This window comes from Tursiops truncatus, chromosome 8 (assembly GCF_011762595.2).
Source record: "Tursiops truncatus isolate mTurTru1 chromosome 8, mTurTru1.mat.Y, whole genome shotgun sequence".
Lineage (NCBI taxonomy): Eukaryota > Metazoa > Chordata > Mammalia > Artiodactyla > Delphinidae > Tursiops > Tursiops truncatus.
The window spans coordinates 99,397,734-99,421,074 of record NC_047041.1 but is presented as its reverse complement, the minus strand read 5'-3'; the positions used below and the strand labels follow the sequence as shown (position 1 = coordinate 99,421,074).

Below are 23,341 nucleotides of genomic sequence, written 5' to 3'. Positions count from 1 at the left end.
TGTTCAAATTTCCCTGATTGTCTCGCAAACTTTTAGTTGTTTTTTCAAATCAGAATCCAAATTCCAAGAGTTTTAGGAGATCTGTGCCAGGAGCTGGGAAGAGACCAATATATATATTTTTTCTTAATTCACACACAGTCTCATAAAAACTTTTAGTTGTTTTCTTCTAATAGAGTCACATTTATTTGGTTGGTGGCTCTTAAACTTCTTTTAATTTATAGGTTCCCCTCTCTTTTTCCTTGCAATTTATAGAAGAAATTGGTTTATTCATCTTATGGTTTCAGCCTGGGATTTGCTGATTACGTCCCCATGGTATCATTTAACATATTCCTCTGTCCAAAAATTCCTTTCAAAATATATATTTAAAATATTGACTAAAAAGTAGTATAGGTAGTATGTGATTTTGGCAAAACTGTAAAGATGATGGGTATTGGTTTGGAGGGAAACACTGTTCTAAACTGTCCCTTATGTGCAGTATGAATCCTCACATCACCATGAATGCTTTCTCTTCAATCAAACCCTCAAATCCTGTGTGGAAACCATTAAGGATTGGTAAGGTGAGCAGCCTCCCCCCTCCACAAACTTCTGAGTACAGAGATTGAGGTACCTCTGGCTGATTCCTTCAGGATGTGGGCTGGCCAGACCTCCTCCAGACCCACATCTGACTGCCTATCTTTGTCCACTTTCCCGTTCGTTAACATCTCTGTTAGGAGCTGGCCTTCAAATTAAAGGCGAACTGTAAGTCTGACCATTTTGTGTCTTAGAAGTGCTAAAAAGGGTTAGTGCAATAAATTTGTACAGTACATTTTTAAATATCAGTTTTATTTTTTCCTCATTGATGCAGAACATAGCTTACTGTAACATCAAGTCTTAGGGGAAAAAAAGAAAATCAGAAAGCAAAACCAACCCCAAACAAACATAACACACAACCATGCATGACATAATCTGGCAACAGTCTAGGCTTAGAAATTTAAGAAACTTGGAAGAGGAATAAAATATTCCACGTTTGTTAGTTCTGTCCTTGGACTTAAAAGATTATTTGGTATGAAAACTTTTTGTTTGTAAGTTGGTGGCTGTATTATTTAAGGGTACAGGGAGACTCAAAAGAGAAGCCTAGCTCGTTGAGAGAGAGGCATTACTGATAAAGGGAGAAGAGCTTGTGTACACTTGGCAAGACTAAGGGGTTTTTGTCTGAAATCTGTCTGTGTATGATGGCTAATGATACATGCTTATTACCTTCACTCATAAAGGTAGAAGCAGTGCTATTATGGTCTTATCTACTCTGTACAACTCATACATTGTGGACATTAGCAGAATGACAAAAGAGCTCCCGGTTGATGAAGCCTCCTACTGAGCCATGACTGCACCAGATCTGCGCCTGCACCCATGCCCAAAAAATCTTCCAGAAAGTTCGTTGGTGCTTAAAAGGCCCTAAGGGAAGAGAACCTTTTCTCACTGTTTCCTTCCTCTTTAAGGAAGTGAGCTCCTGCAAAATACAAGGGGGCGGGTAACAAGTAAAGAACAGATCTATGTTTTTATCCTGTTCTTTTATGGTATTGTTTCTAGAAGACTTGGTAAACTGTCTTTCCTATGTTTTTTTAGAGAAATGAACATACTATAGATATGCACCTATTAAAAATTAAAATGTTTACGAGTGTTTTTTTGGCATGAGAGCTTTTAAAAGATTACAAAATATATACTTAAATGCTTGACTCCAGAAGTTTTAAGACAGAAGGGTTTAATAAAAAAATAAATAAGTATACTATATTAATGATCTGAGTGTGAATAATAGCAAGGACTAGAAATTACCAAGAGAAACAAGAGGAACTAGACACTTTTGTGGGGGAAAAAGAATCTGAATGTATGTGGAACATTAAGACAAAGGAATTATTTTAGTCAAGATGGTTAATTTCAAATCTTTCATTCTGAGCCGTGTGGGCCCAATTTATAATTGCCTAGTTTCACAGTATATATATTTGCCAGTTTGTGGCCTGTGTAAGTTTGGCTTTGGACATCTGAGGAAACGAAGGAAGAAACTCCTTTCTGCCTTCCTTATTACTTCATCCTCTGCTAGCCTTCTCCTTCGTATATGACTACATCTACCAACATCTATCATTAAAATCTATGCCAAAGATATGATTAATTCCACCCATAACTGACGAATGTTTTCTGGTTGTATTTCTCAAGGCAAATATCCCTAATAATACCACATACTAAAAGCCGTATAAATACATAGATGGAGAAACAAAAACAGACACAGACCATGTAAGCAATAAAGAGTTCGTGCAGAACTAGAAACAAAATACAAGTTCACCTCAGTCAGAGGTTTGGGGTTAATTTCTCTTGCTGAGGCTCAGGTTTCCCCTTGATGGGTCCTTATTGGTTCACCGAAGTTCCAGTGGAGGGGTATCTTTCTTCTTTGCTAACCAAACATGCCCAGGTAGAGCTGCTTCTCTTTCCGATGGTAGCTGCTGAGTTCCGACTGCGTTAGCTGAAGGTACCGCCGGACACTGGCGTCTTAGAACAGGGCAGAGAAGGCAATTAGAGACAGGCCATAACCGTACCTCTGGGCAGAAGAGAATTATGAACACACTTCCATTTCCTAAAATCTTTCCATTTGCATATATCACAACAATTCTATGCAATAGTAAATCTCATTCATTAATTATGTGCATTATTAAAAAATCTTGTACAGGGATGCTAACTTAATAATGAAAAGGAGCTTGGAGAAATAGTTTTTGTCAAAGCAAGTCTCTAAAGCTACTATACATGGCTGGCAGTTAATCTATGTACTTGAAGGTAAGAAATGTGAACAACGGCTCATATATCTTCATTAATTCATAATGGCTTTCCCGTTTAATTAGAGAGATTTTGCTGAATTTTTGTAAGTTTGGGGACCCTCTTACTTCAGTAGCCGCTCTAAGCCAGAATGCAAAACGGGAGACAATTTTCAGTGCTGAACCACCAACACAGGAATGAGTCTGTCATTCTCTTCACAATATTCTTTTTCCCTTGGAAACAAGGGAAACAAGCCTCAAATTTTCTGTCAGGAGGCCTGTCCTTCTTCTAGGTCATACCTGGGGTTAGCTGAGCTAAAGGATGAATGGATAGTTAAGCAAAGGCCAGACCCCAGCTGGAGAACTGGTAGAAATGAGGATTATCATGTTTATTCATTGGAATCCAGATCCTATTTTTGTCCCCATCTAGGAACTGAAACTTGAAAAACAACATTTTAAGATTATTTCTGGAGCACATACAATATTGCTTTCCTGTGGAGGCAAGAATACAGGAGTAGAAGGCCTGTTTATCATATATCTTTTTACACTTTTTGAATTTTGAACATGTGAATGTATTATTACCTATTTTCAAAATTCAATAAATGGAAAGCTAAAACACTCCCACAGATACTACCTCAGTGGAACAATTTTTTGTACTTACTACTTCAATCCCCTTCTCTCACCTTTTGGTTGCCTGTTGACAGCGGCCATGAGGTAATGCCGAGCCTGGTCATAGTCCTGCAGGTGGAAAAAGGCCACTCCAGCCCGATACAAGGCCTTGGCATTATCAGGCTGTCGCTCTAGGACTTTCTGACTGTATTCTTTCACCCGTTCGTAGTTTACTGGCTCCATCTGAAGAAGACAGGCTAATGGGGCCAAATGGAAGGAAGAGAGAAGAGGGAACACTAAGTTCCATTGCCCAACTCAAGGCAGTACCAAACCTAGGATGATGTCAACAACATTCACTCATCCAACAAATACATTTAAGTGCCCACCATATACCAGACATTCTTCTAGCCATTGGGGATACAGCAGTGAATATAAGCTTTACATACCTCACAGTTTACTTCACTATCTACCAAATGCCTAGCACGTACCTAGTGTGGGTCAGGCCCAGCTATAAAAGTTGATAAGAACATATTTTAAAATTTATTTATGGGGACTTCGCTGGTGGTCCAGTGGTTGGGACTTTGCGCATCCACTGCAGGGGGTGTGGGTTCGATCCCTGGTCGGGGAACTGGGATGTTGCATGCTGCGTGGCACAGCCAAAAAAAGAAAAAAAATTATTTAAAACTCTTCATTGTATCTCTTCTACCCAAGGCTCTCTGTCTTGAATCTCCCATTTCACCACAATGCTTGTACTGAAGCTCTGTTAACAACCGTTGCCATTAATTGTGTGAGGAAATAGTAAGCGCTGTGCCATGTGCTTCTTTAATCTTCTCATCCACCCTCTGAAGTCAGTATGTGTTACCATCTCCATTTAATGGATGAAGAAATCAAGGCTCACAAGGGTCAAGTAAGTTGTCCAAGATCCCACAGCTTCTAGGTGGAATGAATAAGAAATCTGAACCAAGGACTCTCTAACTCAAAAATTACCACCATTCTCAATGATGATATATTACTTCACTATTCCCTTGGATGAAAGATGGGACCTCAAACCACAAATCTGTTTAGGAGGCAATGTTCAGGTCAGTGTTCTGCCTTTCTATAAGTAAGAAGGGAAGTGCATTCCCTGTTTCATAACTGTGGGAATTAAATATAGCATTATTAAATCACGGTGCTGAGAAGGAAGGAGAATCAGGGCTGATGTCTGCAACCCTTCTACAACATCCCCACCAAGTGGCCATATGGTTTATATCAATACTTCGGTACTCCCAGGCGGTCAGCTAACCCATCACTGTAGCTTCATTCATTCATTCGACAACTAGTTATGGAACACTGACCATGTGCTAGGCGGAGTTAGGAGCAGGAGAGGAGAGGAACGAGACAGACACCTTGACGAGTAAATAGAGCTTGCATCCCAGTTCCCAGGTAGGAGGAATGCACTAAGAAATTCACTTACTTATTAGTGCTTTGAGGAAAACAGAACTGTGCTGGGACAGAGAGTGAATGAGGTCAGAGTGATGTTTGATTACAGAAGGCCTCCCTGAGAAAGTGACTTTTGGGCCAAGATCTGAATGACAAGGGTCATTCAAGGGACAGGGCATTCTACCTGACAGAAGAGATCCTACAAAGCTGGAAGGTGGACGCATGCTTTGTGAATTTGGTCTATGGCGGAGCCAGATCAGGTCAGGCGGTGCCGGGGAAGGTCAGAGTTTGAATATTTTCCTAAGTGTAATGCGATGCCATTGGACAGTTTTAGACAGTGACATGGTCTGATTTCCTTATCTGTAAAATGGGGAAAATCATAAATACCTTGCAGAATTTTTATAAAGATGAGAGATACTATAAATAAACTGCCCAACACGTAAACTTCACTCACATGTAAGTGAAATTTAATTTTAGTGAGTCTTTATAGAACATCTACCAAGCACCCCCAAGCAGAGGGTCTATAGATGGATAAGCTACAGTCTCTGCCTTCAAGTCCACCTGGAGAGTCACGATATTTACAAGTACCTATCTCATTTCCTTGATTTCTGGTCAATTCCCCAATGTGTATTCTCTTCTCTAATAATGCACAGTATTCTGCAATAAGAGCTTAAGCTCTGCAATTAAGACTTCCCATGTTTAATTTTAGCTCCAGCACTTATTAGATGTTTCCTTAAATCTACCTCAAAGGATTGCTGTGACACTTAAATAGGTTTATATGTATATGTGTACAAAGGGCCTAAACACGGTATTTCATAAATGTCACCTTAACGAGCCTTCCCTGACCCCTACCTAACACTTCCATGCCTATGGCACTCACTTTCCCCATTTTCTTTTTTTGGGCCACTCCACACAGTATGTATGATCTTAGTTCCCTGACCGGGGATGGAACCTGCACCCCCTGCATTGGAAGCATGGAGTCTTAACCACTGGACCGCCAGGGCAGTCCCTATCCCCATTTTCTGCTTTATTCTTTTCCACATTACTCATCATCTTCTAATATATGTTACCTCTTCTGTTAATTGTCCATCTCTCCATGAAAGCAGGGATCTTTATCTGTTTTATAATACTGCAGTATCCTCAGTACCCAATAAATAATTGTTGAATGAACTGAAATATTAGCTCCTCTAGTTACTGTTACTTGAGTCTAAGAGGAGCTCTGGACACACACTGTAAAAAAGCTAGATTTTCACCAAATCACAGCTGATGAGTGTTGTAGAAAGCAAAAAAAAAAAAAAAAAAAAAAATCATTTAAACAACTATTACAAAGTATAAAAACTACCCCTGGGCTTCCCTGGTGGCGCAGTGGTTGAGAGTCCGCCTGCCGATGCAGGGGACACAGGTTCGTGGCCCGGTCTGGGAAGAACCCACATGCCGCGGAGCGGCTGGGCCCGTGAGCCATGGCCGCTGAGCCTGCGCGTCCGGAGCCTGTGCTCCGCAACGGGAGAGGCCACAACAGTGAGAGGCCCGCGTACCGCAAAAAAAAAAAAAAAAAAAAAACTACTCCTAATAATTTCTATGGCCTCAACTGGGACCATTAGAATACTTTAATATACTTCAAAATAACTTAATTAGCTCTATGGTTATTTTGCCTGCCATAAAACAGACCTAAGAAGTCTCCCTTCTTTTAGCAGATTAATCCTAGCGATACTAACTCTGGAATCCACCTCTTCATTCAAGGCCAGCTGGATAAGGAAGATATTGGTTACCCAGGTTACCATCTAGCTGATTTATAGGAAGAAGGAAAATGAGGAAAAGCTATCCAAAATATCTAAGATGGATAACTTACACCACCAGTTAAAGCAAGTGCCTTCTTTCCTATATTTTAAATATTAAAGAAACAACACTCTAAACGTAGGTTCAGTATTTTCCCTATAGCGTGCGAAATTCCCTAAACCTATCAGCATCACCCGGGAGTTTGTTAGAAATGCAAATTGGTACACACATCGCCCAACACACAAACCTCCGACCCATTAAATCGGAATCGTGGGAACAGGGCTCAAGAAGTTGAGTTTAACAAACTCTCCAAGTGAAGTCTGAGAAGCACTGCTCTACAGAAACTCAATTAGACCCTACAGATTGAAAATAAATTTCAATTCATGGCAGAATAACTAGATGACGGCAGAGGAGCACGTCAGTTTTCCCCAATGTTCTCAGACTTTCATGTCCCGGCCTTGACACTCTACCCGCCCTTCAGCCCTGTTCTTACCAGCTAGGTTGTTGTAGCAGTCTGTCTGGGTGGTGCGCAGTACGTTTTCTTGTTCAGGTGTGAGGGCCGGGCCCTGGGGTCCCAGATTAGGTATCGGGGAGGGCAGACTTGGATCCAGACCCCGCAGCTGCAGCAGAGCTCGATGGTACCCACTCACAGCATCTCGGTACTTCCCTTCCCGGTAACATTGGTTCCCTTTCTCCTTGTACAGCTGGGCCTCCTGCAGGCGCTTCTCCATAACTTTGTCGCCCAGTGCTCTTGAGGAATTGGGAAGTGAAAGAGCAACCGAAGCTCTGGGGATAGGAGCGAAATAACCGATTTTGGTAGCCGACTTAAAAAAGCAGGAAATTCTCCTTCTCCAGGAGGCCTCTCAGGGAATGTTTCCTTGATTCTACTACAGCCCCTTCCTTTCTTCTCTGCAGTTATTTTTCAATCTCTAGAAGTGCAGGGCATTGATCAGGGAGAGGACGTGGGAAGAGTAAAGCCAGAGATTAATTTATTTCCTAAAGCGGCGACTCCGGGGGGAGGAGACTGCACGAAAAAGCGAAGGCCGTACTATAAAATTGTGGCCGCCGTGCAAACGCCAGCGGAATTTGCTTCCTCCTTTCCTTTGGACACACCTCCCTGACCTGGAAATGGAAGGGAGTAAGGCGGGGACAACTGCTAAACGAGGTCTAGAGGGCTTGCCTCCATCCCAGCTCTTTGTTCGCACTTATTCAACCAGCATTTGTTGACCTCCGGGCCAGGAGTTGGGGAACCGAGGTGAATGCAGTCCGGGCACCCCAAACAGCCCGAGGGTGACGCGGCCGCAGCGCCGCTCATGCAAGCCTCGCATGCCCCGCGGCCAGCCCCTCGCCCCCAGCAAGTGGCCGAACCCGAAGTCTCCCCGCTGGGCTTCGATTTACCGGCGGGGAGTAGGGAGAGTGCAAGGTCAGGCCTCCCTACAGCTTGGTGTCTAAATGGTGGCGCGCATTGCTCCACGCCGCCCAATCAGAAGCGGCCCCGGAAAAGTAATCCCGCAGAAACGACCCCGCCTCTCCAGCCTCCCCAGTGGACCAACCGTGGGGTGGGCGGAAATCCTCTGGCAGCTTCGCCAATTGAAAAAAAAAAAAACAAAAAAACCGAAAGCTCTTGAGGGACCAATCAGAATTGCAGATGACGATTCAAGTTGGCCAATACGGCGAGGCCAGGGTGTCTGTTGCTGGGTAGAAGTTGAAGGATTGAGGGGAAAAAAGAGGGCCGGGGTTAGTTACTGCAGTCCTTGCAAGGTTTTAGAGAGCCCTTTTGTTGACTAACGAGAAAGACAATTGCCAGTAGGCGTTCACGTTGCAAGAGCTTCCCTGCTTTCCTTCTGGCTTTTTTCTCTCTCAAGAAGTGGCTGCACGAATAGACACTAGGGAACAGAGATTAGCGAGCAAGCCCTACGACAACAGTGTGATCGGGTCAGACGGAAGTAAGGGTGGTGACGGGGTGGGAGGGGCGTGTGGCGAGGGAGGTCCGGGCGGCTGCGCGGAGCCCCGGCTGGAAGTACGGAGGGACGGGTGCGCACACGCTTCGGTACTACGAGGCACTTGAGCTGAAGCCAGCCTTTCCCGTCTCCGGCTCCGGTGCGACTGCGCCGTGAAGCCGCTGGCGGCGATTGGCCCAGGGGGTGAGAGGGGGCGGGAGGTAAAGAGAGGGAAGTCCACCGTCCTCGGCGCGCGCCCACCCGCCCGCGGCAGGGGAACCAAGGGGGCTGGAGAGGAAGCAGCTCCCTGCTGCGTTGTTTTGGGCTCCGAGGGCCGAAAGGGGGAGGGAGGAAGGGCGAGAAACAAACACTACGTAGCGGAGGCTGCGTGCGGCCTTCTGCCTGCGTGCCTACGTGCGTGCGCTCGCTCGCGCGGGCTCAGTGCTGGCGCGTGAGGCGGAGGCGGGCGGCGGCGGCGCCTGCGCGGTCGGGCTCGGTCGACGGCTCTCAGGGGAGGAGGCGGCGGGAGGCGGAGGAGGCGGCGGCGGCGATGGAGGTGAAGCGGCTGAAAGTGACCGAGCTGCGGTCGGAGCTGCAGCGGCGCGGCCTGGACTCGCGCGGCCTCAAGGTGGATCTGGCGCAGCGGCTGCAGGAGGCGCTGGACGCCGAGATGCTCGAGGACGAGGCCGGCGGTGGCGGGGCCGGGCCCGGCGGGGCCTGCAAGGCGGAGCCTCGGCCTGTGGCCGCGTCGGGCGGCGGCCCGGGCGGGGACGAGGAGGAGGACGAAGAGGAGGAGGAGGAGGACGAGGAGGCGCTGCTTGAGGACGAAGACGAAGAGCCACCCCCTGCCGAGGCCTCGGGCCAGGCCGCACAGCCGCCGCCGGAGCCCCCGGAGGCGGCAGCCGTGGAGGCCGCGGCCGAGCCCGATGCTTCCGAGAAACCAGCGGAGGAGGCCACAGCCGAGTCAGGTGGGGTGAACGGTGGCGAAGAGCAGGGCACCGACAAGGGGGAGGAAGATGAGCCGGAGGATCGGAGCGGAGACGAGACGCCGGGATCCGAGGCGCCGGGTGACAAGGCCGCAGAGGAACAGGGTGAGGAGCTGGCAGCGGAGCGGGTGCGCCCCTGACCCAGCACCAAGCCCTGCATCGCGGGGTTCGATTCCCATCGCCATTCGGTGGGACTCCCCAGGGGAGGTGGCTTTCGTCCTCTACCCACCTTTTTTGGGGGTTTGACTACCTCTGGTGGCCCCACTCTCTGCAGGCGGGAGGTTCCTGCCTAACTCGGTTGCTTGGTGGTAGTGGATGGAAGTAAGCGATGTTGCTTGCGAACTGCTTATGAGCTACCTGTTGGAGCAGCCTTCCGCGGTGCTGGTTATCTTTTCCTAAACCGAGAATGCACTGAGGAATTGTTGATTACACGGACAGCCAGACCGACTGTTGGAGGCTTCGGCCCGACTGTTGACTTTTTCGCCATAAAATTAAGCAATAAGCTCAGTTCGTCAAAGTTCGCTCCATCGAAAGCTCAATATTAGAGTTTGAGCCACACCGAAAATCTGGAAATCTAACATTGCTCCTGCTTTAGCAGCCTGTGGTGTGAGGGTGTCAAGTTTAATCGTTAACTACGGAAGAAAAAATTTTAATCTACAGCATTTAGAACGTTAATCAACATTATTTGGCTAGGGGTTTAACCTTGCCTGAATTCTTACAACTAAATTTTAATCTTTCATCTGAGTAGCTGGTTGGGCAAATTTGTATATTTGCTGTACACTTAGCTAGCTTTTTACATTTCGGGTCCTTGACTTCCTGAATTGAAATGGTTGGGCTGTTGGTGGGTCCATTGAGTAACCTTGTGGAAGAGACTGTATAGAGTTGCCCTAGGGAGTTAGTGACCTTTCTCTCTTTGAAGTAATTGGATGGTTGGAGCTGATCCATAACTGTCTTGTCAGAGTAGGGAGGAAAACTAGAGCTGCTTCCCATTCTTCATATGAAGTGGCTTGCTTTAGTTCCTTTTATAATACATTTTTTAGGCTGCTGCTTGGTATGATGGTATAATTGGAACCCATTCTACAACAGTCACATGCAACTTGCAGATTGTCCTATGTTCTGGAACAAAAATCCCATTACATAACCTTTGACTTAACGTGTACCGCCAGATAGCAGATAAAAAAGGTTGAGGGATAAAGGACTTCTTTAAAGAAGTTATTATTAAAAACTTTAGTGTTACAAACCAAAAAAGTCCAAGGAAAAATTGTTTTTCTTCTCCTTTTGTGAAGAATGTTGCGAAATGTATGACAACGCTTTTCTGCCCCAAATTATGTGCAGTAAAGATGCAGTATTATTTGTGGGTCTCTTGTGACTTAATGGTTTGCTCCTGCAAGTTTCAGTAAAAATCTGTGATAAAAATACAGCTCTGTATATACACCATAGTCCATTAGCTATGTAAGTAAAGCTGTGGATGGCTGTGCGTTTCAAAGCTGGAAAGGCAAACCCTTAAAAAAAAAAAAATTGAGGCTTCTGTAACATGAACCTGTGGAAAAGTGTTGGAAAACATATATTAAGTGTCCAGCTTAAATCCAAATCTGATAGTCAGGAATCGAAGTTAAGCTATGAAGTTTTTAAAAAACTCATGGGATGTTTCTTTTATGTCATATTGGTGGGAAAATCTGCAAGTTTGACCTGATTTAAGCAGATAAATTTAGAATGCAAAAATTGCCGAATTTTTAATCTACTGCTTGGCTGTAATTAGCCCATAATGTCCCTTTTTTTTAAAAAAAAAAAAAATCCCAGCCAATGACAGGAAGATGATCATCTTTGGAAATAAAACATTCTGTGAATGCCATGGGAAAAACCTGGCTCTTCTGACTAGACAGATATGCAGGTCCTCCTTTAGTTTCTGTTGGTTCTGAGCTTATTCTACACTCCAGTATGAAAACTGCTGATTTTCTTTCCCTCCTTTTTGTAGGAGATGACCAAGATAGTGAAAAGTCAAAACCGGCAGGCTCAGATGGTGAGCGGCGGGGGGTAAAGAGACAGCGGGATGAGAAGGATGAACATGGCCGAGCTTACTATGAATTCCGAGAGGAGGCTTACCACAGCCGGTGAGGGAAATAGTCCCTTTCATTGAAGGGAGTGTCTGCTCTGATTTTGGTATACCTGATGTTGATTGGAGAGTTTGGAAAGAGGGGTGGATTAAAAATGGAATAGGTTTTTACAGGCCTAAGTTTTAGATTAAATCTACCCTGAGAGCTCCTGTTGCCCTTTTCACATTTGTTGAAAGAAGCTGTCTGCTGGAAGTTTATATTTGCTGATAAACAGACCTGATGTCATGCAGACACCTCTCCAATTAGAGGACTTTGGTTACACTGTATTTGCTTTTCTCTCATATGTATAGTTCAAAGTCTCCACCACCCCCGGAAGAAGAGGCAAAAGATGAGGAAGAGGATCAGACTCTTGTGAACCTGGACACGTGTATGTATAAGGCAGACAGGTTGAGGTTTTAAACCAATCAAAAGTGATTTTGGAGATTAAAACTTCATGGCCTGCAGCTTTGAAAAGATTTAAACTTTGTATCCATTCTTGAGAACTGGGTATACTTGTGTTCTATTGGTGGCTTCAAGTGTTGGGCATTGGAGTAAACAGATCGCTTCTTTCTTAACAGATACCTCGGATCTCCATTTTCAAGTGAGCAAAGACCGCTATGGAGGGCAGCCGCTTTTCTCAGAGAAGTTCCCCACCCTTTGGTCCGGGGCAAGAAGTACTTATGGAGTGACAAAGGGGAAAGTCTGCTTTGAGGCCAAGGTAGTGTGTACAGCTCATTAGGACCGTTCATTTATTAAATTAGTCATTAGACTACTATGTAGTGGGCTCCAGTACATAGTAGTTTACTGCCCACCAGTATTTTATTAGTGCAGAAAAAGGCACCACGCTTGAATGACAACCGTAGCGCCAGTAACCGAGAAATTGACCCTCATGGCTTTGGTTTAAGTTTATTGACAGTTGTTTTTCTGACGTTGAGTTGTGATAGTTGTCGTTTTCGGTTTGTATCAAAATCTTGTCTAACTCAGACTTTGCTCGAGTATCTGAAAGTTCCTTTTCTGACTTGGCCAGGTAACCCAGAATCTCCCAATGAAAGAAGGCTGCACAGAGGTTTCTCTCCTTCGAGTTGGATGGTCTGTTGATTTTTCCCATCCGCAGCTTGGTAAAGTTATTTTTAACATAATCATTTTAATGTTTGCTGCTCTGTGGGAGGTTTGTGTGTAGGTAACTAATTTGCTGATTATTCTAGGTGAGGATGAATTCTCGTATGGTTTCGATGGACGAGGACTCAAGGCAGAGAATGGGCAGTTTGAGGAATTTGGCCAGACTTTTGGGGAGAGTGATGTCATTGGCTGCTTTGCTGTAAGTGCTCCTGAAAGTTGTAGATTTGTAGCAAGGAGTAAATAGAGGGCACTAGGGATCAATTTGCTTCCCATCGACTGCTGTCTTTTCTGCCTTTGATGCATTGCTCACATAGTTGTTTAGTACAGCAGTTGGAGTAGAGAAAAAAAAGATTAAATTGTAAGATTAATCAACCTCCAGCTCTGTGTGCCCATAAATGCTCTTGTCTTTCGTCGTTGTAGAATTTTGAGGCTGAAGAAGTAGAACTTTCCTTTTCCAAGAATGGAGAAGACCTTGGCGTGGCATTCCGTATCAACAAGGAATCCCTGGCTGACCGGGCCCTCCTACCCCATGTCCTCTGCAAAAATTGTGTTGTAGAATTAAATTTTGGTCAGAAGGAGGAGCCCTTCTTCCCACCGCCAGAAGACTTTGTGTTCATCCATGCCGTGCCTGTGGAGGAGCGCGTGCGCACTGCGGTCCCTCCCAAGACCATAGAGGAGTGTGAGGTATGCTGGAGAGTGTGCAGAACCTTGGTGCTCGTGCTTGGAATGGTGGGTGGGTCGCTTTTCTTCTGAAAACTTTACCCAGCTGGGGGAAGGGGAGGATGTTCTTAAATTGGGCTTTGTAAACATGACCCTCGCTTATTTTTTATAGCATTCCTGGTTCTGTTTACTTGCAGGTGATTCTGATGGTGGGACTGCCTGGATCTGGAAAGACCCAGTGGGCACTGAAATACGCAAAAGAAAACCCTGAGAAAAGATACAATGTCCTGGGAGCTGAGACTGTGCTCAATCAAATGAGGGTGAGTTGCTGGGAGGGGTTAGTCAGCTGTGATGTTAGCTCTTGAGGTACCAAGAAATTGATATAATCTTTTCCCAGTGGAGTTGGTCTTTCAGGTGTCTGAGAACAAGGGCCCCACAAATAAAGAAATGCGTTCTCAGTATGTGTTTATGGTAGATTTTTTTCTTTTCCTTTGCTGTGTTGTCAAATGTGAAAGCTGGTAAAGTCTGGAGTTTATCCAGATTGAGACTGGAAATGAGTTCTGTAGGAAATGGACAACATTCACAGCACTGAGCAATGTCAGTGAACTGATGTGGTGGTGGTGTGGCATTTACCAGTGATTCTTGGGCTTTAACTTAGTGTGTAACTCCTTGTGTTTCTCTTCTTCTCAAACTCATTAGATGAAGGGGCTCGAGGAGCCACAGATGGACCCCAAAAGCCGAGACCTTTTAGTTCAGCAAGCCTCCCAGTGCCTTAGTAAGCTGGTCCAGATTGCTTCCCGGACAAAGAGGAACTTCATTCTTGATCAGGTATTGTTCAAACATTCAAAAGAAACCTAATTTAACAATAGGTCCAAAGATAAAAGATTTGGTATCCATTTAATCTGATAAAATTGCTCAGGGACTTTGCTGGTGGTCCAGTGGGTAAGACTCCGTGCTCCCAATGCAGGGGGCCTGGGTTCAATCCCTAGTCAGGGAACTAGATCCCGCGTGCATGCTGCAACTAAGACCCGGCACAGCCAAAATAAATAATATTTTTTTAAATCCCTTTAAAAAAAAATTGCTCAGAGTCAAAATAGGGTGCATATATAGAGAAAGACTGAATTAAGTAACAGAATCAGGTTACCTGATTATGACTAAGTGGTTGTGTTACGGTTGTAATGTGTTTTGAGCTCAGAGATACAACTCTTAGTGTTTTTACCAGAGAGTGTATGGACCCAGACTGTAAAACACATTCTAGAGGCAATGGAAAGAGCGTTGGAGCTTTGGATTCATGGCTCCACCACTTACTAGGTTTGTGACCTTGGACAAGTCTTGGCCTCTCTGAGTCTCAATTTTCATGTTGTGTAAAACAGGATAACATCATGTAGCTTTTGAAGAATTCAAAGAGATTGTGTAAATAAGACCCCTAATCTAGTGCCTCACTTGTGAAAGATGCTCAGTAATTGTTGGTTGAATTAGTGTTTAATTTTTATTCCTAAAACGTCTATTACTCCTCTTGTTCCTAGTGTAACGTGTACAACTCTGGCCAACGGCGGAAGCTATTGCTGTTTAAGACTTTCTCTCGGAAAGTGGTGGTGGTCGTCCCTAATGAGGAGGACTGGAAGAAGAGGCTGGAGCTAAGGAAGGAAGTGGAGGGAGATGATGTGCCTGAGTCTATAATGCTGGAGATGAAAGGTGGGCTAAACTCTACAAGTTAGGGGTCCTGTCCTTGGTCCATGCACACCTCACTGGAGCCTCTTAGCACCTGGAGGATTCTCCACATGTAAAGTGTAAATCTGTGGAATAAATTAATGGGTGTGATCACTTGAAGATTAATGAATGAGCAGAGTGAATGGTGAAGCAATAACTCCTTGATTCATTCTGATAAAATACAAAAAGAGAAATGGTGATAGATCACAGGATGATAGCCTTAAGGCAGAGGCTTCAACGAGTCAGTTATTCATTTAGTAAGTACTTAAAGTGTCTACTATTTGTCCAGTACTGTTCTAGACATAGGGAAAGAATGAATGAAATGAAGCTCTACCTCCACCGAATTTATATTCTAGAGATGGGCCATGCTTGTGGTTCAAATTAAAATGGTAGTGGTTGGAGTGAATGATCTCATCAGTATATTTTGATTTCTAGTATCACATTAGGCCTGTTTTTTATTTTTGTTGTTTGTTTGTTTTGGTTTTTGATACGCGTGGTACAAAGCCTTACAGCAAGGTTCCCTAGAAGGCAAAATTAACTATCTTGATTGATCTAGTTTTGTGCTGTTCACCTCAGAGTTTGGTTTTTCCCCTTGCTGCCTTCAGCGCCTGACATCCCACCTGAGCTGTCAACTACTGGCTCTTTGAATTCTGATAATGCCCAGGCATGGGAGCTGGTTACACATTTAAGAGCTGGATTCTCCAAGTTTACTTAGAATGAACTAGGCCAGTCCATACCGGTACTCAAGCACTTGGAGGAACTTAGTTCAGTTTTATAAAACGGAGGGCTAACTGGATTCATCTCAGAATCAGGAGAGCCTCATTGAACTGAATTCTGCGGGGACTCAGCCTCTGAACTTGATGTCTAGAGACTGGCAAGTGTGCTGGCCCATCATACACAGGTGGTTTTAATGAGGACCCCGTACTCTTGTTAACTGTTTTTCTTGTATAGATGAGTAAGTGCCTTTAGGCTGGGGTCAGTTTCTTCTTGAGTCTCTTTAAAAGTGTATTTCTTATCTAACCAACACCAAAAGTTTCTCAGTTACTTTTAGCCTCTGGCTGCCTGCTTCTGTCCTGATAAGAAACCTTAACCCAGTTCACTCTTAATTTATTATGGATCACTTGAGAACTTGTAAATCTACAGTTTGCAGATAGCCCTTTGCCTGGGGCTGTTGCAGTTTAGGGAAAACCCATAGAGTGAACCCAGCACACTTCTGTGCATTAGTACATGAGGCTTAGAAAATCCTATTCTTGTAGTGGGGTTTTCATCATGAGATCTTACCCGTCTACGTACTTGGAGGCCCACAAGCTTCTCTCTTACTCTTACAGCCAACTTCTCTCTGCCTGAAAAATGCGACTATATGGATGAGGTGACATACGGGGAGCTGGAGAAGGAGGAAGCTCAGCCCATTGTCACTAAGTACAGGGAGGAGGCAAGGAAGCTGCTGCCGCCCTCCGAGAAGCGGACAAACCGCCGAAACAATCGAAACAAGCGAAACCGGCAGAACCGAAGCAGAGGCCAAGGCTACGGTGAGTCCTGGGGACCTGCCAGCCCGAGCCTCAGTCTGTTCTCTGTGCTGAGTGCAGCAGGACCCACAAGGAAAGGGCAGGCAAACCAAGTCAGGTCACCAACAATAAGGAAGCCCCTTCTTACGGAGCTTATTTCTTCCTGTGATCTTTACTCCCAGCTTCTTGTGCTTTTTCCATAATCCTTCAACAAAAGGTAGTTATTTTTCAACAAAAATATTTGTTTCCTTGAAAAGCAATGCTTGAGCCTGTTCATTTATCTAGTTTTCATTTTTACATGTGGACTCCCCATTCACTATTGTAGTTTATTTGAAGGATTTGTGCAGTGAAATCAGATTCTTATCTTTTTCCTTGCTACTTTGTCAATTGGATCAACCCAACTGTATAGAGCAGAAAGTGAATGCATTATTCAGTAATCTGGGGGGGGGGGGTGTTAGACAGTAAGTTAGCTTATTAGTGGAATTAATTTCCCTCCTGAATGTCTAGTTTGTCAGTTAACACCCCCCGCCACAGTGTGCATTCACTGTGCATTAAAAATGTGTGTGTGTGTGTGTGTGTGTGTGTGTGTGTAATTATAAGTGTAAGTCAACAAACTTTTTGAGTGCCTGCTCTGTGCTGGGCAGTGGGAATACCAACAGTTCCTACCCTGGAAGAGCTTATCATTTAGACTTTGTTCATTTGTATAAAATGATGGGTCTGGGTTATATGATATCCAGGATCCCTTCCAGGGCTGAAAGTCTGTGGCTCTACGAATGGCAGTTTTTACTCATGTTTCTAACTCTGCCATGTATCCTTTTGGCATCTTAAATGTTTTGCAGGAATTGGGGAGCTTCAAAAGGTGAAACCAAGGTGGCTTGGTTTTCTTGTGTCTCTATTCCTCTGCCCTCCCCCACCTCAGACTTTTTAAAAGATCCTGGCTGGTGCTTTAATTAACATTGTGTGAGCCTGGCAGAAGCAGGCCTCCTATTCCCCCAGAATTGCCTTTGGCTCCGACTTTTTGATTTCCACTCAGATGTGGAGCCAGGACCCCATGCCAGCTGTCTGAGCGCGCTCTCCATTTCTCTTCCAGTGGGCGGGCAGCGCCGAGGCTACGACAACCGGGCCTACGGGCAGCAGTACTGGGGGCAGTCTGGAAACAGAGGGGTGAGTGCAGCTCTCCTTCTGCTCCTCCCTCTGGGCCGTGATAGCCATTCCTATTGGCTTGGGGGAGCAGAGTGGTTTGGGCTGTTTTCTCAGGGCTTAGGGTTTTGCCCATTTAATTTGTTCCTCTGGAAGACTTTATCCTGGGAAGGTTAAGCTTGTTTATAATATCAAGTGAAGATGTGTCTCATTTAAGACGGGGGATAGCAGTGGCTTGTGATGCTGAAAGCCCATACATCTTCGCTCTTTCTCCTTCTCCTTTCTCAGGGTTACCGTAACTTCTACGATCGATACAGGGGAGACTACGATCGGTTCTATGGGCGAGATTATGAGTACAACAGATACAGAGACTATTACAGACAATACAGTCGGGATGTAAGTATCATCTGGGGATAGAGAGATGAAGGGGGGCAGGGCCAAAGGGATGAGTGTCGTGCCTCTCCATCCTTAGCCAGCTGTGGCTCCAGGTGATGGAGTTTCCCCTTTCTTCTAGTGGCAGAATTACTACTACCACCATCCCCAGGACAGAGACCGATACTACAGGAACTACTACGGTTACCAAGGGTATCGGTGAAGCCCCTGCCATTGTCGCCTGTCAGCCATGAAGCTGAATCTCTGGGGGTGCCAAGCACCCCCCAAAACACAACCAAGGAAAACAGGGGCTGCCGGGGTGGGGCTGAGCTGCCGGGGAGGGGCGGTGGGGGGAGGGTGCGCAAGCGGGGGGGGGGAGGGGGTGGAAACAAACAACAAAACTGTACATTTTTTTTTAAAGTTTGTTGAAAAGAATATTGTCTTATTCTATAAAACATTTCAAACCTAGTTAGATATTTGTAATCAAAAAACCATTTGCTCAGAAAGCAGCACTTAGGGCTGCCTGTCCTATACCCTGCAGTCAGACAGGAAAAGAACTGAAAATGTCACCCTTCTGACATTCTGAGGCAGCTGGACTGGCAGCCGAGTAAGGGAGAGTGATGTCGAGGTAGTGCGGAGCGGGTGGGGAGGCGTGTGAGGGCACTCTCCATACAGGCAGGAGCGGGGACAGAGGGAGAGCTTGTGACTGGGGCAGTGAAAATAAACGATCAGCTCTTATCAATCACTTGCACCAACTAACCGTTTGTATTTTCTTTACCGACCTTTCCCTCTTGGGATATCTGGTCTGGTGGGCTGGGAGGCCATAGTGTCCCTGTCTCCACGTTCCTGTGCCTTTGTGCTGTTTGGCTGAGGCATGGAGACCACCAGTTGGGCGGTTCTGTTATAGGATCCCCACGCCAAGGAGGCGTGGGGACTGTTCCTGATTGCAGAGCAGAATAGCTTGCAGCCTCTCTGTGTCTGTTAATGGATTTCCGTAAAATCCGGGGGAAGAGTTGGGGTTGCAGCCCTCAGCCTGAAGACTGTGATTTGCCAGTCTCTACTCTCTGTCTTCCAAGGTTGAGACAGGTGGGAAGTCTCTGAAATCATCTCTGTTAGAGAATCTGTCCTCTTATAGTTCAAGAAAAGGAACGTTTCTCAGGGTTTCAGCTCACACAGAAACGAAGCAGGATTCTTTTCACTGCAGCAGGATATGTATATAGGTGAATCCTGTGGTGTGGGCTACCAGGCCCAGGCGCTGAGAATAGCAGCTATTTTCTACAGTGTGGAGGGCCGGGGCCCTGCTGGCTTTTTTGATACACAGATAGAGAGTGAATAGAAAAGGGGAGGGTGGGGGGCGGGAGGCAGCTCCGTGGGGCTGCTGGAACTTGGGAAGAGCATGAATGTGAGCGTGTGCAGCGTGTGCATGAAAGAGAGCACCCCTTCCCGACTTGTTGAAACAGGATTCCTCCTGGGGTGCCTTCCCTGTGTGTCCCAGAGAGGCCTCTAGCCAAGAGACTTCAGTCGGGAGAGTTATTGTTTTGTAACTTTACCAGCACCCTCCCAGTTCTTGACAGACAGCTTCAGGTTGTGGGTTCAAGAATACAGGTGGATTATGGGAATGCTCTTTCAATACTGAGCTTCAGTTTTCATTCACCTTCCTGCTCAGCATTGTGTCAGCCAAGAGCTTACTCAGCGAACACCACACATTGCTGCACTTCCTGGCGAGGGGAGCCCTGGGTTGTGCTACTAGAAGGTACTTCACTTCCATTTCCTTACCTGGGCAGTCCTCTGTTGAAAATTTTGTGCTGAGATTTGACCTCTCTCCCCCTCTCCCACGGTTACTGCCGTGCCCAGGAGGGTGCGCAGGCCCTCGTCCTGGCCCTCTAGTCGCCCTTCTGCTCCACAAGGACCTCTGACCCGGAGGCTGGAATGGGGGCTGGTAGGCAATACGTTTGCTTGCTCAAAATGATGTCCTTTCTCTGGGCACCTGCTTTTTCTGTGGTGCCGTCAAATGGATTTGTGTGTGGCAGTGGGTGAAGTGATTGCATGAATTTTTCTGTAACCCACTAACTTTTTATTATCATTAAGGGGAGTTTTTGAGAAAGTTTTGCTCATAGTGTCAGGGAGGTAAAAAGGAGGAGGTAGAAACTGGAGCCCAAAGAGATTCCCTTAGGGCAAGATTATAACAGAAAATTGACTCTGAGGCAGAAGCTGCCACCCCTATTCAAACGTTTAGTTCTCCAGCAAATAGCATCTTTTTATAGTCTACAACACAGTTCGGGGATGCTAGGCCCTCAGGACCAGGGGGACAAAGCTTAAGCCGCTTTGGGTTTTTTGGGGGGAGGGGAGGTACTTGCTGTTAATTTTTGACACTAGAAAGTCATTTTTTTTTAAAAAAAAGCTTTTTCTAGGTGGGTGGAGAGTGAAACTGCCACGTCCTTGTCGGTTTAGTCCAAGAGATCACTCGCAACAACAGTAGATGTCTGGGTTTTGTTTCTGTCTTTTTTTATTATGAAAAAACAATGTTAAGGGGGAAAATGTGGATTAACAGGCGGGATCCCTACCCTTGTTTTCCTTAGAAGACTTGTTTAGTGTTTTATCAGACGTCTGTTGTAGTTGTAGATGGAAAAGCTTGTGAGAAAAACAAACACCACATGGAGCCTGTAAATGTTATTGCACAACCTGTAAAGCATTCTTGGAAGTGGCCAGTAAAAAAGGGTTTTACCATTTAAAAAAAATGTAACTGTGTCATTGTTTACATCTGTAACTTTTTCCTCCCCTGTTCTCATTACAACATTATGGCAAAAATGTAGGCACGGTAGCTTCCAGTTTTAGAATAAATAACCATTTGGATTGAATTCACCCTCTCTCCTGTCGCTGCACTGACTGGGTAGAGTGTGTCATTGGGGGCTTTATTTCTGATGCTGCTCCTCAAGTTGTACTGGGTTCCAACCAAGGTTGGCTTTCCTCTTTCATGGCTTTTCTCCCTTCCTATTCTGCCATGCTTTCACTTGGGAACCAGCCATACCTTCACTCGGGGTCACTCGGGGTTTGTTGGCTTACTTAAGTGCTTGCTTGAGCCGTTGGAGTAGCAGAAAATAAATGATAACCATGACCTCTGTGTATTTGGCCTATACTAAAACCAGTTGGATGCTTGAAGTTAAATGTAGGGTTCCATTTAGGAGCCAGATTAAGGTTATTCGTAATTACCACATAAGAGGAAAAGCCTACTTATTCAACAGAAGATGTTTGATGGGGATTCTTTCCTAGTGACTATGTAGAATGAGAAGGTAACTTTGACAAAAGCACTACTGCATTACTAGCGCCGAACGGATATTGATTGTAACTTCTGATAAATGGTCAAGGACTTATTAAGGCTGGGCTCCCACAGGCTTATGACATCTAGTGTTTTGAAGTAGTGGTGACCCAGGTATAGTTACTGCTCTAACTCCTCCCACTGTACATGATAGAGATTCCCACCCCAGGGGCTTACAGCTTTGGGCCCAAAGGCTATCCTTGATTTCAGTGTCTGCCCATTCTCTAGGGTATTTAAAGTTACTCAGTGTTACAGCTAATAATTTAAAATGGTTATTTATAGCTCATGCCTTGTCTCTAGTAACCTCTAGACACCCCCCTTTGCCCCCAGCAAGGGCTGCAGCCATTCACCCCTAATCTGATGAGTATGAAAATTGAATGTGTAGAAAAACTGAGCAGAGGTTGCTTTTTTTTTTTTTTAAATAACCTAATATCAAGATTACATTTATTGAGCACTTCTGACTTCTTACCAAGTCTGAGCTGATGTGGGCATTTTCACTTACCCCTCTGGAATTTGCCCAACACTGTAATACCTTAGGAAAAGAGAAAGATTCTTTTAGTGCTTTCTATGCCCTGCTTGCCATTTAAGCATGTATAGTACAATCGTTGGATATCTGAATGCCTGTCATATGCCAGACACTGACAGGATGCAGGGATTAAACAGACTTGATCCTTAGAGGAGTCAACGGGCACTAAGAACTAAGCAGGCTCCTGAACAGAATGGGGGTAGGTCCCCACTTCAGGAGGGCAGCCAGATTACTTTCCTTGGTTTCTTCCTCTCCAGGATGAGGGAATTAAATATCTCCAGGGCGTATTAGGGCTCAGGAATTCATCAACAGCGGGGAAGCTGCTATTCCTGAAGGTGCCTCAAGTTCACTGGGTACTCCTGGAGCCTGTGGAGACGTCCATAGGAAACTTAAGTTCAGTTCCTGGTAGAACCCCCTTTATTCCTTTGGTTTCCTCTTTGTCCCCCTCCCCTGCTGTCTTCCTGTGTGAAGGTGTGGGGAAGCTGGGGGCGATGTGCTGTCTCTAATATAGGTCACCCCCTTCTGCAAGGCAGCCTCCGGCAGCCGACCCTACCCGCAAGTGTATCCCAGGACAAAGCATGACCCAGGCTTGCCCCGGGAAGCATGTGTCACTGGGTAGGGGGTGGGGAATCTTGACAACCCATGAGGAGCAGACCTCCTGAGACTTACTTTCTCTGCCTTGGCCCTGGTCCCACCTCCGTATGTGTCTTTCTTTCCCTTGGAAGGTAACGGCTTCTGCAAAGGTATGCTGGGGCTTTATAAACCTCCGCCAAGTTTGAGTCCGGGAGGCGCTCGTGAGACAAACCTCTGGCCGGGCAGCTTGCTGGACCACTACTAGGGGTGGTAGGCGCACCAGGGGCGGGGACACTGCTCCTGGCGGATGTGACAGAAGGGGCCTGAATGGGAAGTGGGAGAACAGCAAGCCCCAGTTCTAACAGGAAGCCCAAACTGAACAACTAAGGGCTTATCCAACTCCTAGGGAGAACAGGAAGCGACCAAGGAACAGCGCCCCGAGCCGAACGGCGCCGGGCATTGTCCTCACACTTACGTTTCCGCTCCAAGGGAGTCTCTACTAGGCAAGATAACAGAGACCTAGGTTCTCTCATAAGTTCCACGCGACCGGCGCCTACTGCAAGCGTGCTTGCTGGGACCCCCTTGTCCCATGATCCTTGGCTATAGCCACCAGTGTGCCTTCACCTGGATCGGGTGGACGTCGGCTTCCGGCCTCCGGGGTGGGTAGGAGTGGGTATCGAGTTGACGAGGGAAGGAGCAGCCATTTTGAGACAGATGAGCACGGAAGGGACCATATTGAGAACTCTGGATGCCTGGGGCCGCCATTTTAAGTATGGGCCCAGCCGAGAAGCCCTGTACGGTGAAACGCTGTGACATGCGG

At 45.8% G+C, this 23,341-nt stretch overlaps 2 protein-coding genes across 4 annotated transcripts; one reads left to right on the top strand and one right to left on the bottom strand.

Annotated features, from left to right (window-relative positions):
• Positions 1-803: 803 nt before the first annotated feature.
• TTC9C (tetratricopeptide repeat domain 9C) lies at positions 804-8,464 on the bottom strand. Of its 2 annotated transcripts, XM_073809088.1 has the most exons (4): positions 7,075-8,464; positions 3,461-3,643; positions 2,907-3,011; positions 804-2,517 (listed from the first exon to the last, which is right to left on the bottom strand). In XM_073809088.1, exons 1-3 carry the CDS (start codon positions 7,310-7,312, stop codon positions 2,920-2,922), a joined length of 513 nt encoding a protein of 170 aa, XP_073665189.1. In that variant the 5' UTR covers positions 7,313-8,464; the 3' UTR covers positions 804-2,517; positions 2,907-2,919. The 2 variants fall into 2 exon arrangements, with proteins under 2 accessions (XP_073665189.1, XP_004317355.1); XM_004317307.4 differs by lacking the exon at positions 2,907-3,011.
• Positions 8,465-8,897: 433 nt separating this feature from the next.
• HNRNPUL2 (heterogeneous nuclear ribonucleoprotein U like 2) lies at positions 8,898-20,964 on the top strand. 2 transcript variants are annotated; one of them, XM_033860853.2, is made up of 14 exons: positions 8,901-9,612; positions 11,483-11,618; positions 11,912-11,988; positions 12,179-12,318; positions 12,628-12,718; positions 12,806-12,918; positions 13,140-13,403; positions 13,577-13,699; positions 14,079-14,207; positions 14,906-15,074; positions 16,418-16,618; positions 17,685-17,758; positions 18,023-18,130; positions 18,249-20,964. In XM_033860853.2, exons 1-14 carry the CDS (start codon positions 9,072-9,074, stop codon positions 18,327-18,329), a joined length of 2,247 nt encoding a protein of 748 aa, XP_033716744.1. In that variant the 5' UTR covers positions 8,901-9,071; the 3' UTR covers positions 18,330-20,964. The 2 variants fall into 2 exon arrangements, 1 of the variants encoding a protein (XP_033716744.1); XR_004527655.2 differs by lacking the exon at positions 17,685-17,758 and having other exon boundaries at positions 8,898-9,612; positions 18,249-18,289.
• The last annotated feature ends 2,377 nt before the right edge of the window (positions 20,965-23,341 follow it).

What these genes read in the sequence shown, in the direction of transcription:
- TTC9C (XM_004317307.4), bottom strand. Translation starts at nt 7,312, where the DNA reads ATGGAGAAGCGCCTGCAGGAGGCCCAGCTGTACAAGGAGAAAGGGAAC. An exon ending in CTGCTACAACAACCTAGCTG is followed by an intron (nt 3,644 to 7,074) that starts GTAAGAACAGGG and finishes TGGCCCCATTAG; the next exon opens with CCTGTCTTCTTCAGATGGAG. An exon ending in TGTCAACAGGCAACCAAAAG is followed by an intron (nt 2,518 to 3,460) that starts GTGAGAGAAGGG and finishes CCCTGTTCTAAG; the next exon opens with ACGCCAGTGTCCGGCGGTAC.
- HNRNPUL2 (XM_033860853.2), top strand. Translation starts at nt 9,072, where the DNA reads ATGGAGGTGAAGCGGCTGAAAGTGACCGAGCTGCGGTCGGAGCTGCAG. An exon ending in TATAATGCTGGAGATGAAAG is followed by an intron (nt 15,075 to 16,417) that starts GTGGGCTAAACT and finishes TTACTCTTACAG; the next exon opens with CCAACTTCTCTCTGCCTGAA. An exon ending in AAGCAGAGGCCAAGGCTACG is followed by an intron (nt 16,619 to 17,684) that starts GTGAGTCCTGGG and finishes TTTCTCTTCCAG; the next exon opens with TGGGCGGGCAGCGCCGAGGC.